Source organism: Ipomoea triloba, chromosome 1, assembly GCF_003576645.1.
Source record: "Ipomoea triloba cultivar NCNSP0323 chromosome 1, ASM357664v1".
In the NCBI taxonomy this organism is placed as follows: domain Eukaryota; kingdom Viridiplantae; phylum Streptophyta; class Magnoliopsida; order Solanales; family Convolvulaceae; genus Ipomoea; species Ipomoea triloba.
Window position 1 is genome coordinate 35,931,726 of NC_044916.1, and position 16,772 is coordinate 35,948,497.

At 39.4% G+C, this 16,772-nt stretch overlaps 3 protein-coding genes across 3 annotated transcripts; all 3 read left to right on the forward strand.

The window, feature by feature from the left end:
- Window positions 1-710: 710 nt before the first annotated feature.
- Window positions 711-1,742, forward strand: LOC116022694 (protein DOG1-like 4). Its single transcript, XM_031263526.1, has one exon. The coding sequence runs from the start codon at window positions 920-922 to the stop codon at window positions 1,628-1,630; it is 711 nt and encodes a 236-aa protein (XP_031119386.1). The 5' UTR covers window positions 711-919; the 3' UTR covers window positions 1,631-1,742.
- A 2,395-nt stretch (window positions 1,743-4,137) lies between these two features.
- Window positions 4,138-7,590, forward strand: LOC116021919 (receptor-like protein kinase 7). Its single transcript, XM_031262451.1, has 2 exons — window positions 4,138-6,878; window positions 7,180-7,590. Exons 1-2 carry the CDS (start codon window positions 4,307-4,309, stop codon window positions 7,530-7,532), a joined length of 2,925 nt encoding a protein of 974 aa, XP_031118311.1. The 5' UTR covers window positions 4,138-4,306; the 3' UTR covers window positions 7,533-7,590.
- A 3,754-nt stretch (window positions 7,591-11,344) lies between these two features.
- On the forward strand, window positions 11,345-15,144 carry LOC116021938 (receptor protein-tyrosine kinase CEPR1-like). The gene is made up of 2 exons (XM_031262474.1): window positions 11,345-14,032; window positions 14,472-15,144. Exons 1-2 carry the CDS (start codon window positions 11,560-11,562, stop codon window positions 14,840-14,842), a joined length of 2,844 nt encoding a protein of 947 aa, XP_031118334.1. The 5' UTR covers window positions 11,345-11,559; the 3' UTR covers window positions 14,843-15,144.
- Window positions 15,145-16,772: the final 1,628 nt, after the last annotated feature.

The following is a 16,772-nucleotide window of genomic DNA, read 5'->3' on the forward strand; positions in this document are numbered from 1 at the left end:
CTTAGCTTCGTAACATTTATGAACTCATTCATGGGCATATTAAGTGTATGAATACCACCGGAGCATAGTGATTGGGGTTCGATTTCTAGCAAGACTAAATCAACAAAGCACTTTTGTGTTCTCAAAACCTTTCATTACTCCATACTTTCCTATTTAGCAAACTTTCAAAGTAATTATGTTGGTCCATCCTTGACTATCTTTAGTCGTAAAACAAACACATACATACCATGGGGTAATATGTACGAATTTGAATGTGAAACAAAGAGTGTACCAACAACAATATAATCGGATCATGTTATACAAATTAAATTAAATTTCACATTATAATAATAACATACGGATTAATATTTTTCTAACTAATTAAAGTCAACAGCATATTGAGTTTCCAACTGGTAGCCGACTTAGCTTCTTTCAGTTGATGGACTGATAAATCATAAATGCTCATCAGCTGCAAAAATCCTTTAATTTTAATAAGAAATTGAAAAGAAAAAAAAATCCGAATACTAATAAGACTACTTAGTCGATAGGTTTTGTCTTTCGCGTTTAGTTCGCGTTGACATCAATGATATAAAATTGGGAAATTATTATTATATACATTAACGTATATATACACACAGCCGCCACCGCCAATGGGTTACGTTGCCGCTATATTTACATGCTTACGACTGAAGAAACTCCGGTGCCTTCAGTATCATCTTCCTGATCGACAATATCCACGTGCATGGAAAAGCTAGCAAAGAATCGAAAACGTTTGTTTATCCCGCCGCCTATAATGTAATTAAAGGAATATAATATATATTTTATTATTTTTTTGAGGAGGGAATTGAAACTTTAAGCTACCTGCTCTGTATAGTATATATATAAGTATATGTGGATCGGGCGCGAGCTAGCTTGAAAGTCATATCTGTAATGATAAACAATGGCTTCTTCTTCAGTTGTTGGAGAAGCCTTCACGGCGTTCTACCACGGCTGGCTGCTCAATCAGGACGCCATTTTTGAGCAGCTTGAGTCCTTCTTGGCGGCGGCGCCGGATGATGATGAACAATGCAGTGGGTTGGTGGGTCGGGTTTTAGCGCATTACCAGGAATACTATGCGGAGAAGACGAAAGCGGCGGAAGAGGATGTTTTCGTGTTTTTCGCGGCGCCGTGGATGAGCCGGCTGGAGCAGTCTTTTCTCTGGCTCTCCGGCTTCAAGCCGTCAATGCTGTTGTGGGTGGTGGAGAGCTCGATGGGAGGAGGGGCGTTGACGGAGGAGCAGTGGTGCAAGGTGGGAATGCTGAGGGCGGAGACGGCGCGGGTGGAGAACGCGATTTCTAAGGCCATGGCGTCGGCTCAGGAGACGGTGGCGGCTCCGCCGATGCTGGGGCTGTTGAAGAGGGAGGAGGAGCTGGTTGACGGCGAGGTGTCGCAGCTCGACGCCGTCATGGGAGATTTGAAGCAGTCAATGGGGAGACTGATGGGAAATGCCGACGCGCTTCGCGGCTCCACTGCGTCGAAAATTCTGGAGATTTTGAAGCCCAAACAGGCCGTCAAGTTCCTGACGGCGGTGATGAGGTGTCAACGCGAGGCCAGAAGGTGGGGTTTGTACAAGGATTCTCAGCGTGAGGCCACGTCAACATTAACGGAATAATTTATTTTGAAATGTGATTTCTAGTGACCATCATTATTACATAGACCATGTTGTTAGGTGAATCATAAATAGAAAGTACATTTTAATATATTAAAAATATATTATTTGAGTACGTAAAATATATTATTTGAAAGTATATTATTTTATATACTATCAAATAATGTACATTCAATACACAAATAATATATTTTTAATATATTAAAAATGTATCTTATATTCATGATCAACACACTTATGTGGGTCATTGTCCACACAATAATCTATCGTCTAGGGACTGTGTATTAGAGATCAATGCACAGTTAAATAATACTTAATATAAAAATCATACTCCATTCACTCGATCTCCCTTTTCGAAACATAAATCTACAAGGTCACAATTAACTAATATTTTAGTTTATGGAGCTTAAGGGCTAATAAGGCTTAGTTATGTTATGTTTATTAAGAACCCAAAGCGTGCAACTTCGTCACGGGCCTAGCCCATGCTATGAAGCAATATACAACTCCACAAGACCAAAGTCTAGTAGTCCACCATACAACTCCACAGTCCAAAGTCATGTAGTCCACTTACTTGAATAGTCTATATAAATATGGTAATGTTATAAACCAATCGTTATATCCTGCACCACGGTGCACATAGCAATGTGCACCACGTACGTAAAACGACGTCGTTTTGGTGTTAGTAGACGCGGACGCGAATGACTCAGGGAATTCATTATCTATAATACACATAATCATTATCTATAATACACAGAACGTTTGCTTAGAATACACAGAATGTTTGCCCAGAATACACAGAATATTGACACAAAATACAGAGATGTTAGTGGACACGAATGACTCCAGGGAATTCATTATCTATAATACACATAATCATTATATAGAATACACAGAAGGTTTGCCTAGAATACACAGAATGTTCGCCCATAATACACAGAATATTGATGCCCATAATACACAGAACTCATCCTCCTAACATTCGAATGCACAAACACATCACAACTTGTGTTAATAACATGAATACACATAATATTTACACAAAATACACAGAACTCATCCTCCTAAACATTCGAATGCACAAACACATCACAACATGTGTTACTAACATGAAATCATAACATGTGTTACTAACATGAATACACATAACGGTTGCCTATAATACACAGAACGGTTGCCTAAAATATACAGAATGATTGTCTGGAATACACAGAATATTAACATAAATACAGAGACCGGCCGAAACGGGAAACGTGATTTCCAAAAAAAACGGACGATTAGTCTACAATACTCAAAACGACGTCGTTTAGGTACGTGGTGCACATTGCTATGTGCACCACGGTGCACAGTATAATTTGCCGTTATAAACCGATTGGTGATTGGTCAGATGATTATTGAGATTTTTTTAAATTTTAATTCACGACTTTTTGTGCTTCATTAGGTTGAGAAAGTAGTTATGAACGGATACTACATTGTAACAGAGTCGGTAGTATTCAAAAAAAGAAATTCACGACTTTTAAAATTATCAATTTAGTACTTTAACTATTTAATTTTTATCAATTTTGATTAATCTGGAAAATTTGGCCTGCCAAAAGTCACCGGATCATACAAAACATGATAATGTGGGGTTTACTTTTTGTGGTCTTTTATCGGCTAAGATCACAATGCGGATGCACACCTTCAAATATTGCCACTTGCCAGTTTAATTGCCCTCATCATCAGTAAAATAAAAATAAAATAAAATAAAACTTTAAATGTATTACCAAAATAATAATAATAATTTAGCCGTGACAACTTTTATTTTTTTGAAAGGACAAATTTTATAATTAATTATAACAAATATGCAGTAATGATACATTGAATGGAGTGTGTGACTTAATCACATGAATGATTCTTTAGCAAAATGCATGACAACTTGACAAGTACATAATAAACCGAATAACATAGTCATCCATAGGGGAAAGAAAAATAAAATAAAATAACTACATAACATCATACAAAGTATAAATATTATGCAAGTTGTTTGTCGATTTATAGTATAAAAGTATAAAATTCAAACAAACGATTTAAATGAGTTAAATGGTAGCATAATAGAGTAATAGATTTTCTTACCAGAAATTCAATCACACATGTACATAGTTATCAAGTTGTTTCACTCATATCTTTTGTCTTATTATTATTATTATTATTATTATTATTATTATTATTATGTGATAAGAGAAGTCACATTATAAAATTAAAATTATATGTGTCAAGTTTGATCGAAAATACGTTGGCAAAATTAAATTTGTGGCATGTTTTATTTACTTACCAAGTAAGTAGGCCGACACCTTAGTCATTGACGAGGATGATTTAATAAGAGAAAAAAAACAAACAGAAGGGTTTTTATATAATGATTTGACGTCAGATAATCCAAGAAATCCCACGTAGCTGGTTCAAAGGTCAAAGTCGGCGGTTTTGTTTGAAGCTTCCGTGAAGAAACTTGGTTCTCTCTTCTAATCTTCACAGCCACCGGCCGACAACAGCCATGGTTTTTCTTCACATGAAAAGTACTGAGGAAAGTGAAAGGAAATGGGAGTATGATCTGCACTCTTCTCAATTTGGGTTTCTTCTAACCCGTCTTTTCCTTTTCCACACTCCGAAGTCCAAAATTTCTCAACTCGTCAAACCAAACCGTCAGAGATGGCGGCGGGTGAAATTTTCCGGCCAAATCTTAGTTCCCTTTCTCTCCTATGTTTCTTTACCTTATTCTTTTTCGTTGCCACCTCCGACGAGCTCCAATCGCTTCTAGCGTTAAAGGCCTCCTTCCAGAACGCCGGAACCAGCGTGTTCGATAACTGGAATTCTAGTACCCCGCCTTGTAAATTCGCCGGAATTACCTGTAACTCCGATGGTTCAGTCAGAGAAATCGAGCTTTCCGGCCAAGGCCTGTTCGGGTCTATTCCGTTTGACTCAATTTGCTCTTTGGGATCTTTGGAGAAGCTCGCTCTCGGGTACAACTCACTTTCCGGCCGGATCTCCGACGACCTGAATAAATGCGTTGGCCTGAAGTATTTGGATCTTGGGAACAATTTGTTTTCCGGGTCGATTCCCGACATGTCGGCGCTTAGTGAGCTGACACATTTGTACGTGAATCGCAGCGGATTTTCCGGGAAATTTCCGTGGAATTCGCTTGAAAATGTTACGAAGCTGGAGGTTCTTAGCATCGGAGATAATCCGTTCGAGAAGACTCTGTTCCCGGAAGTGATTACGAAGCTTACTCGTTTGAATTGGCTGTACCTATCGAATTGCAGTCTGGAAGGAAAGATTCCAGAAGGGATTGGAAACCTCACGGAGCTGATCGATTTGGAGCTGTCTATGAACTATCTTTCCGGCGGAATTCCCGCCGGAATTTCGAACCTTCGGAAACTTTGGCAGCTCGAACTTTACAGCAACTATCTCACCGGGAAGCTACCGGCTGGGTTTGGGAACCTAACGAACCTGGAATTTCTAGATGCTTCCACGAATTATCTCTACGGTGATCTCTCCGAGATCAGGCACTTGACCCAACTGGTAAGTCTGCAACTTCTTGAAAATCATTTTTCCGGCGAGGTACCGGCGGAATTGGGGGAGTTCAAGAAACTGGTGAACTTGTCTCTCTACACCAATAACCTCTCCGGCCAGCTCCCTTCAAAGCTGGGCTCGTGGGCAGAGTTTGATTTCATCGACGTCTCGGAAAATTTGTTCACCGGACCAATTCCGGCGGAGATGTGCAAACAGGGGAAAATGAGAGAGCTCTTGATTCTCCAAAACAACTTCACCGGGGAAATTCCTAATAACTATGTGAATTGCAAAACCCTAAGGCGTTTCCGGGTAAGCAAGAATTCCCTTTCCGGCAAAATTCCGTCTGGAATTTGGGCACTGCCAAACGCAGATATCATTGATATTTCAAATAATGGATTTGAAGGTTCCATTAGTTCTGATATCGGAAGAGCAAAGTCGTTGAGTCAGTTGTGTCTTCAAAACAACAAATTGTCAGGCGATTTGCCGCCGGAAATTTCAGGGGCTTCTTCTTTACATTCAATTGATTTGAGCAACAATAAGTTTTCCGGCGAAATCCCCGCAACAATAGGAGAACTGAAACATCTCGACAGCCTTTATTTACAGAACAACAATTTCATTGGATCAATTCCAGAGACATTAGGCTCCTGTGTCGAACTTAGCGACATAACCATAGCTAAAAATTCTCTCACCGGTCCAATTCCGGCCACGCTCGGATTTCTCCCGACTCTAACATCCTTAAACTTGTCCGATAATCACCTCTCAGGCCAAATTCCGGGGACTTTATCTTCTCTAAAGCTCAACCTCCTCGATCTTTCAAACAACCAGTTGTCAGGTCCCATCCCAGATTCTCTTTCCATTGCAGCTTATAATGGCAGCTTCGCCGGAAATCACGATCTTTGCAGTAAGAACATCAAGAATTTCCGGCGGTGTTCAAAGGAGTTCGATAAGTCCTATGTTTTTCACACAATTCTGCTCTGCTTGATGGCTGCTTGCATCACGATCCTCATTTCACTGGGATGTTTCGTATACTTGAAGAAGAAGAAAAGTAATCCGAGTGAAAATCATGAACTGTCTTTAAAGAAAGCTTATTGGAACGTTAAGTCTTTCCATATATTAAGCTTCGGAGAAGACGAAATTCTCGACGCTATCAAAACAGACAATTTGATCGGAAAAGGCGGGTCCGGGAATGTGTACAGAGTCGTGGTCGGGAACGGCACGGAATTGGCGGTGAAACATATATGGAACTCCGACGTTAATGGCCGGAGGAACCCGGCGACAACCACCCCCATTCTTCGGAAACGTGCGGCGAAATCGAAAGAGTTCGAGGCGGAAGTCCAAACATTGAGCTCAATTCGGCATGTTAACGTTGTTAAACTGTATTGCAGCATTACCAGCGAGGATTCGAGTCTGTTGGTCTATGAATACTTGCCCAATGGAAGCTTATGGGATCGCCTGCACACCTGCAAGAAAATGGCGTTGGATTGGGAGACGAGGTATGATATCGCAGTCGGAGCCGCCAAGGGGTTGGAGTATCTCCACCACGGCTGTGACCGCCCGGTGATTCACCGGGATATCAAGTCGAGTAACATTTTATTGGACGAGTTCTTGAAACCAAGAATTGCAGATTTTGGCCTTGCAAAGCTAGTTCGGTCCGATGTCATTCACGATTCAACTCATGTCATTGCTGGAACTCATGGATACATTGCTCCAGGTAAATGTCAAATCCAACTAATTAAGTGTCTCGTACATTTTTTTAAAAATATTTTTGAGTAACGAGGAAAACCACAGTCACTACTTTGAGAATGTCTTACCTTATGACATGGACTATAAAGAAGTAAACCAGAAGAAGGCTAATAGGCCGCTGATATGTGAAACTTGTAACTTTATGGTGGTTAAGTCAATAGACTAACTTGATTGAAATTACCCCTAATTTCTAATTTTTCAACCTTGGACTCCCTTAATTTTTTTGTTGATGTACATGAGACTTATGTGGTAATGGTTTATGGTTACAGAGTATGGGTACACGAACAAAGTAAATGAGAAGAGCGACGTGTACAGCTTCGGAGTGGTGCTGATGGAACTTGTGTTGGGGAAAAGGCCAACGGAGGCGGAATACGGAGAAAACAATGACATTGTGAGCTGGGTTAGCAGCAAATTGTATAGCAAAGAGAGTGTGTTAAACCTAGTTGATTCAGAAATCCGACAACCTTACAAAGAAGATGCCATTGAGGTGTTAAGGATTGCAGTCATGTGCACGGCCAGGCTCCCAAGTTTAAGGCCTTCAATGAGGAATGTGGTCAAAATGCTGGAGGATGCGCAGCCGTGCAATTTGTTGGGAATTGTTGTTTGTAAACAAGAGTGTTAATAATTATTAATAAAACGTGAGACATCAAATTATGAAATAATAGTTCAATAAACTGAAACCTGTGCAACTATCTCGATAAGAAAAAGTTAACAAGAATTACACTTGTAACATTTAAATACAGTATTAAAAAAAACTATATAAACTATTTTATTACTCAATATTAATTTTTAAGTAAATATAATTTCTTAAAGATCTAGTGGGGTGGAATGGGCTAGCATTTTTAGGCCCATCCATTTGGTGGCCATACTCCATGGTCTGCTTTGACAATAGTAACCTTATATATTGAAGAGTACAAGATAAAACATCAAATTGCATTAAGTTCTAGAAACAATTTTTTTTTGAAAACAGAAACAATCTAAAAGCATTAAACTTTCAATATAATCATTCATTCGTTTTGAGTGGTGAGAAAAACTCGTGTTCATTATATGAAAGTGTGTTAGTGTGTATTAAATATTCATTCCTATATAATAGACCGCAAATTACATATGGATTACAAACTACTAAGACGATCTTGTGTAACGGACAGGCTCGACTAAGAAACTTGTGACATGTTTTTAAAAAAAGAAAAAAAAAAGAAAAGAAACTTGTGACATTTTGGTATGAGAATTATACTCTATTCACTTAGACATTTAGCCAAACAATAATTCATTTATATAGACCCTAACCCTAGTATTAAAAACAGAAGTTTATACTGTTTTTTTTTTTTTGAGAACAAGAGTTTATACTGTTTATCAGTGGTTTCAGGTGAAATTTGTAATCTTTGTATATCTTTATCTCACTTTGGATGGATATATGCCCTCCTTGGTTGGATTTCATGGAATAACCCAAAGATGCCAACGATTAAAATAGATTAAAAAGGCTCACTCATAGCTCACTATGGGAGGATGCCAACTCCATTATGGAATTAATCTTTGTATTATATTCCAAAACATGATTACAAATTGACAAGAGAGAAATCAGAATCACCCTAAAAGAAATGACCCAGTGAGTGAATCAGATTTTCGTATCAAAAGATCTCAAATTTAATTATTGTTAATATTCTTTCGGTTGAACATGTTAAATAAGATCTTCCAAATATAGTTTATTTTTTGTGTAATTTACAGATTATTATAAACGTATAAGATTTACTCAATACATACCATCAAATATTGATGATAAATTTTTCTCATCGCTATAAAAAAAAAAAAAAGAAGAAGAAGAAGAGGAGAAATCAGAATAATATAAAAAGAGAGAGCAATCAGAATAATATGCTCTGCGACCCGGCGTAACGTAAAATGTTATAATCAACATCTAATCGTGATTCCCATGTCACAAAGACAATACATTAATTCTCTCTCAATCGCACCATTGAAATGTCATGTGTGTATCATTTCAATTAAGAATTGAAGGTATTCTTGACTTACCTTACAGTTGCAGAATGGAATTAATACTAAGAATGTTTTCTCGTAAAAAAGTTATTTTATATTTGTCCTCAACCCGCATTATCATTAAAGAATGAAATTAACACTAATAATATGTCTTCTCGTTAAAAGTTTAAGGTATTTTATATTTATCATCAACAAACTTCACCGTTATAGAATCGAATTAACATCAAGAACGTATCTTTTCGTAAAAAGTTATATTTATATTCATTCCCGATTTACCTTACCATAATGGAATGGAATTAACACCAAGGATATGATGTGAAAACTTCAAGACATTTTTTTTTATTTCTCCTCGTCCCACGGTCCCACCTTAAAGTTATAGAGTGGACTTTTTTTTTTTTTTTTGAAAGCCGTTATAGAGTGGACTTAACACAAAAAATATGTCTTCTTGTAAAAAGTTTAAGATATTTTATATTTATCTTCAGTTCGCCTTACAATTAAGGAATAAAATTAATACAGAAAATATGTCTTTTTTTGTAAAAAACTTAAAATATTTTATATTTATCTTCAAACCAATTTTATTTACGAGATGAAATTAATACCAAGAACATGCCTTCTCCTATGAAAAATTTAAGATATCTTATATTTATCCTCAATCTATTTAAGTTACAAAATGAAATTAATATCAATAGTACATTTTCTTATGAAAACTTTAAGGTATTTTATATATATTTATTCTCAAACCACCTTATGGCTGCAGGATGGAATTAACATCAAGAATTTATAAGCAGGGTGGGCATCTTTCACTTCCACTTTCACAAAGCAGTTCCTTATCCAATAGATATTCCCATTATGGGTTCATCATTCTCTTTTTAGGGTGTGCAAATCTATATTATAATCTCTAATTCTCTATGAAGCTTTGGTCATCCTCAACAACATATATGCACAGGTCTTTTGGCCTGGCTAGCAACTAAAGTCAAGATTGACCACTAACAGCTTAAGAATTGAACGATGAATCAGTCAGTTATAGATAACGTTGGTTTAATCATCTTCTTATAATTCTTTGTTAATCAGGGTTAGAAGGTAGGCTTCACCCAAAACTCATCTTTAGATAGTGGTTGCGGGCTTTCTAATAAATCAAAACTTAAGAATAATGAAGTTAATGAATATCTGAGGAATTAGAGATGACAAATCTGAAGTTGTCATACCCAATTGAGGTGCTTACAATTTAGCGAGAGAATTTATCACGGTGCTCGATGGTGAAAATCCTGAGCTTGAGACGACAAATCTGTTTGATATGTGTCGTTTATTAGGTATGGTGGGAGCTAGGAAGAATCACAAACTTAGCCATAAAAACGAATAAACTATCATACTTGATATTTGACACATGATGATTTTCAATGGTCCTTACTCCTTACTCTTTTACACTACTCTTTCCATTTTCAATCAAGAAGTCTCAGTATCAAAACCAATAAACCTATACTAGTTTATCCATTTTCAGCCACTCAAGAATATAATTTGCAGTCTTCCCACTGCCCCCCAAGAATGCATGACAGTACAGACTTGAGAAACAAGCTAATTAAGGTTGTTCCATCAATGGTATGAACATTGAACAACCTCAATCAACATTATATAACCTTAAAATTATTGTTGTTACTAAGCGCAGGTGACGCGACGAATGTTAAGTGCCTTTAATAATTACAGCACTTACATTGTTATCATCATCATCATCATGTATAGCGCAGGTGGATAAGAAAGGATCAGATGAGCACACAAAAAATTAAAAGGTTTGATGGAAAGATTAACTTTGTTGTCACTAAAAAGCAGCATGTTACAGACAGCTTTGAGTGACAGCAAATGGGGAAAATTAAAACTACTGTTGTTTTGGATCAGGCAAACATACTTGTCGTTGCACCAATCTGCAGCTACTAGGAAAACCACTACCATATATTTCAAAGAAAGATTTAAAGGCAATGCATGACATGGGATAATGAATGGGACAGACAATTAAGGAAAGGAAAGGAAAAGCCATCATGCAAAAACATGCAGGTTGCAGAGAATTCAACACATGTTTCTGGGAGCTGATCTTATCTGATCACCCGAGGCCTTGAATTTCAGTGTCAGGATCAAGCGCTTACCACTACACCAGAAGCTATCGCTACTAGCGAAGGCATAAATTTATTTCCTTATAATTGGCTAATTGCTAAGCAGTCAGTGGCCCAGGTCAGTGCCATGTTTTAATGGCAGGATGCTGGGCTCGACTCTCTGAGCTGCCACCCAACGGGCGGTCTGGGAAAAGGTTGAGATTATGGAAGAAGAAATTAAAGCAGGATTACTGAGACATCTCAATCAGTATAAAGGGGCTATAATTATATATAAGTTGATGTTATTCTCTACAGCTCTGCACTAAGCTAGTTGGGTATAAATGTGTAAAGCTAGCATCTTTATTGCAAAGATACACATTATTCTTGTGTCCATCTCCCACCCCTGGATGTGTGACATCGGACGACCTACCTTTTTCCTCTCCAATTAATGCAGTATTGTTACTATTGAACCCCATTTATATATTTCTTTCTGGCTAGCTTTCATCTTCCCATAACACAAAACACAAATTCCATTCCCCCCTTCATCTCTCTACTGTGGGGCTAAAGATCAGATCTTTAATGGCTGCTCAGCGAGCTGTCATCTTCTTCCTTTTGCTGTTTTTAGCAGTGGGGGATGGGTATGAGAGGACTACTGTGGAGAAGCAGGGTGAGTTCTTTGAGGTTTTGAAGAAGTCTCTGACAGGGGATTTCTTGGCCGGTTGGGATGGGAAACCGTTCTGCAATTATTCCGGGATTGGGTGTGATAATAAGGGTTATGTTGTGAAGATTGATATTAGCCGGTGGGGGTTATCCGGGCGGTTTCCGGAGGATGTTTGTGGTTATTTGCCGGAGCTGAGGGTTCTTAACCTCGGCCAGAATCACTTCCACGGGAGTTATTTTCCGGCCAGTATCACTAACTGCTCTTTCTTGGAAGAGCTGAATATGTCGGCTACGTATCTGGCCGGAACATTGCCGGATTTGACGCCGTTGCGGGCTCTGAGGTCGCTTGATCTCTCCTACAATCTCTTCTCCGGCGAGTTTCCGACGTCGGTGGCCAATCTCACCGAGCTCCGGGTCCTTAATTTCAACGAAAACTGCGGGTTTAACCCGTGGGAACTACCGGAGGCCATTTCTGGACTGAAAAAGCTTAAGACTTTGATACTATCCACGTGTAAGCTGCACGGAGTGATCCCGGCGGCGATAGGGAACATGACGGCCCTGGTGGATCTTGAACTGAGCGGGAATTCCCTGGAAGGGAAGATTCCGGCGGAGCTTGGGAGGTTAAAGAACTTGCAGGATCTTGAGCTTTATTACAACAATCTTGAGGGTGAAATTCCGGAGGAGCTCGGGAATTTGACTAACCTCGTGGATTTGGATTTGTCTGTCAATAAATTGGTCGGAAAAATCCCGGAATCTATTTGTCGGCTTCCCAGATTACAAGTCTTGCAAGCTTACAACAATACCCTCTCCGGAGAAATCCCTGCTGTCTTGGCTAATTCGACGACTCTGAGAATTCTGTCCCTTTACACCAATTTCCTGTCCGGGGAAGTCCCGGAGAATCTGGGGATGTTATCGGCCCTGGTGGCGCTGGACTTGTCGGAAAATCAATTCTCCGGGAAGCTGCCGTCTCGGCTCTGCAGCAGAGGTAAGTTGATGTACATCCTTCTCCTTCAGAACATGTTCTCAGGGGAATTACCAGAAAGCTACGGAAAATGTCAGACTCTTATCCGATTCCGGGTGAGTAACAATCGATTGGAGGGAATGATACCCGAAACAGTATTCGGTCTTCCCCACGCTTCAATCGTTGACGTGAGTTATAATCGGTTGATGGGTCAAATCCCCAGAACGATTGAGAATGCTAAGAATTTATCAGAGCTGTTCGTTCAGGGGAACAGAATTTCCGGCGAGCTGCCGGGCGAAATCTCCAGGGTTTTCAATCTTGTGAAGGTGGACGCCAGCAATAATCTCCTGTCAGGTCCAATACCACACGAAATTGGAAACCTGAAACGTCTCAATATTTTGCTTCTCCAAGGAAACAGGCTGAATTCTTCAATCCCGGACTCGTTATCCTGGCTTACATCCCTGAATTATCTTGATTTGTCGAGCAATCTTTTGACGGGGAATATCCCGGAGAGATTAGGGGAGCTCTTACCAAATCCGATGAACTTCTCAAACAATTTGCTTTCCGGGTCTATACCCGTGGCCTTCATTAAAGGAGGGGTTCTGGAAAGCTTTACAGGGAATCCAGGGCTATGCGTCTTGGCGGATTATTCCAATTCATCAAGCACGAAATTCGCTCTCTGTTCATCGTCTCGGGATAGGAAAAAGACGAATATGATTTGGGTTATGGGATTCTCGGTGGGATTTGTCATAATCGGAATTGTCCTGTTTTTGAGGCGGCGGATGAGTAAACAAAGAGATATTGCAAAACAGCAGGACGACCTGGAGATGTCGTCCTCGTTTTTCACGTACGATGTCAAGAGTTTCCACCGGCTGAGGTTCGACGAGCGGGAGATTTTCGAGGGCGTGGTCGAGAAGAATGAAGTGGGGAAAGGGGGATCAGGGACGGTGTACAAAGTGGAGCTGAGCAACGGGGAAGCCATAGCCGTGAAGAAGATGTGGAGGCGGAAAGGGAAAGGCGGAGTGGTTATCGACCGGGAATTGAAGACGGAGGTGGAAACATTGGGTAGTATACGCCACAAGAACATCGTGAAGCTCTACTGTTACTTCTCCGGCCTGGAATGCAGTTTGTTGGTGTATGAATACATGCCGAATGGGAACCTCGGCGACGCCCTCCACGGCGGAAAGGCGCTCCTGGATTGGCCGATCCGCCACCAGATTGCCCTGGGAATCGCCCGCGGCTTGGCTTATCTGCATCATGATCTCCAGCCCCCTATTATCCACCGAGACATCAAGTCCACTAACATCTTGCTAGACGTTGATTATCACCCCAAAGTTGCAGATTTCGGCATAGCCAAAGTTCTGCAAGCAAGAGGAGCTAAAGATTTCTCCACTACCGTCATTGCCGGAACTTATGGCTACTTGGCACCAGGTACTTCAAATCCCTCCCTCCCTTCATTCAAGTAAATATAATTTAGGATCCAACTGGGTGGGAGTTACACCTAATGTGGTGTGTCCAAGCACCTGTCTTTAGGCAATTAACTTATCCTAATTTACCGTACCCTTTGATGGCCTAAGTGAAAAGTTAAGCGTAATGTAGTGGACTCTTTATGGGCACCACAATGGTCCTCGAACAGGCTGTGTCACCCTTTGGGGGCCTGTCTTTTGAACCCTAGCAATTACAGTGTGACAATTACATCTAGTGTGGTGACTTCTTATAGGCAGGTTGGTCTTTAGAGGGCTAAGTCACCTTGATTTACTCTTGGGGGCCAACAATTTGACTTTTAGGCTAACAATTTGGCTTTTGCGGGCAAGTAAGTCTAATTACATTGTTGATTAGTCTGGTCTAAATTCTTGATTTCTTGGATTAGAATATGCATATTCTGCAAAGGCGACGACCAAGTGCGACGTGTACAGCTACGGGGTGGTGTTAATGGAGCTAATAACGGGGAAGAAGCCGGTGGAGGCAGAATTCGGGGAGAGCAAGAACATCGTATACTGGGTTTCATCCAAGGTGGAAACAAAGGAAGGAGCGTACGAGGTGTTGGACAAACGAGTGTCGGATTCGTTCAAGGAATACATGATGAAGGCCCTCCGTATCGCCATCCGTTGCACGTACAGGACGCCCACCCTGCGCCCGACCATGAACGAGGTTGTCCAACATCTGATTGAGGCGCAGCCGCCGTCCCAATTCGATTGCTGCAATAAGTTGTCGCACAAGACAAAGAGCATCGACCCATGATATGTTGTGGTGCAACGTACGTGAACATTATTACAGATTTTGGCCTGCATTTGACGAGACGTAATAGCATAATACATAGAATAGTATTATTATGATTATTATCATAACCCCCGTTGCCTTTTGCAAGACAAGTGTTGGTAAGAGCTTACAGATGCTGTTTCGCTTTTTCCTTTTCTGGTCTGTTGGAGACTTTTAATTATCATCAGTGTAACAACAACTGCTTTGTGGCAACGCATAGCATCTGTATTTTGTAGTGAACCATAAATGTAAATACTTGTATTTGGCCACGGGCCACGCCCTAATGCTAGTTTATTCGATATATATATATAGACGTAACAGCATAATACATAGAATAGCATAGTCGTAACTAGCTAGCTAATTGAATTGACCTATAACTGCATCAACAACATGAGTTGTTTTTTGTACAAACACGCGAGACTTAGTAGCGTCAAAGCGGACAAAATATGGGTTTGATCTTTAAGACGACAAAAGTGAAGCTCTAGCTAGGTGCTGATTCGGAGAGGGGGCTAGCTTTAATTTTGCTTTGTTTTTGCATGAAGTGGAGTGCTGATTCCTAAATGGTGAATGGGGAGGTGAAGGATCTGATAATGCACAAACACAAACACCATGCATGCATGCATAGTTGATTGATTGATTGAAGGGGAGGGCATCTCTCTTTTGGTCGTGTCTCCATTTATGCAAAGCTAAATACACACTCAGGAAAAAGCCTGTTATTATTGCGTCTCTTTTTCTAGTTGTGTTCCACAACTCACTCTACTGTTCTTGTTGGAATATAAATGCATGCTACAACAACATCAACTAAACGGGAACCCAATCAAATAATGCAAATATACAAAACCTTTCTGATATGTAGTAACCATAAAGTTTCAAGTTCACCTCCCTGAAAAGAGTCATTTATTAACTTTTTTTATTTTATTTAAAGAGGTCAGCTACGTACAACCTAGGTTAGTTTACCTCGATCTTGCAATCATTTACCAGTTAAAATTATAAAGTGAGCTTCACCTAAAGTACCTCAGGTAATTGTGAAAATAATTTGTATGTTACACCACGCGTTATTTTAATAGAGGAAAGTTGATGGATCCTCCAAAAAGGAAAGGCAAAATTCAATGAAGACAAACATGGCTTTTGGGGATGGTGGAGGGTGCATCATATCACCTACTGTGCATACACAAAAGGCTGCAATAATAATTCCTCAATGGAATGCATTCTTCTTCCTCATCCAAACAAACGGCATTGGTACAAATTAAAGCAATATAATTTATACATGTTTCTGTAAAGGACATAAATGTCCTCCGGACATACTATAATATATATATATCCCATAAAAAAAATTGGTTACCTAGTATAGGTGGTGGATGAAATGATAGTATTGTTAATAAATTCATAAGTTTAATTTTACTAGTTGCGGCAAGGTGTATACAAGTATTTGGGAGTTGGTTACCCGGGCAAAAGTAATGAATATCCTCACAATATCATACACCTCATGAACTCACTTTCGTAGTAGAAATCAAATTCCCATCTGAAAACAAGTTTTAAGTAAGGTTTTTCATCTACTAAATCAATACTGACACACTAAGAAAAATTCTAAAGTATAATATCATTTTAATGAACTAATAATTAATTAAAAAGGATTACTACCTGGCCTATGCTTGGTACTTCAAATAACTTTAGTAAAAGCATCCCACGTCAACCAAAGTAACTTAATTACTAAGATTTTATAATAGAGTAAATACATGAATCTCTTATTAGAATATTAAAAAAAAAACACAATTATATTGGATCATGTAGGTAATTAATTGAACTCTTTATATTCACGAATTAGTCTACGTACTGCACACTTTTTCCCTTTTGTTCTTTTATTTTTACTTAAAAAGATTTCAATTCCAATCTATTATCAAGTAGGTCAAAT

Bases quoted from the DNA above. Each gene is read 5' to 3' on its own strand.
- LOC116022694 (XM_031263526.1), top strand. From the start codon at position 920: ATGGCTTCTTCTTCAGTTGTTGGAGAAGCCTTCACGGCGTTCTACCAC.
- LOC116021938 (XM_031262474.1), top strand. From the start codon at position 11,560: ATGGCTGCTCAGCGAGCTGTCATCTTCTTCCTTTTGCTGTTTTTAGCA. The intron at 14,033-14,471 runs GTACTTCAAATC...TTCTTGGATTAG, and splicing joins TTATGGCTACTTGGCACCAG to AATATGCATATTCTGCAAAG.
- LOC116021919 (XM_031262451.1), top strand. From the start codon at position 4,307: ATGGCGGCGGGTGAAATTTTCCGGCCAAATCTTAGTTCCCTTTCTCTC. The intron at 6,879-7,179 runs GTAAATGTCAAA...TTATGGTTACAG, and splicing joins TCATGGATACATTGCTCCAG to AGTATGGGTACACGAACAAA.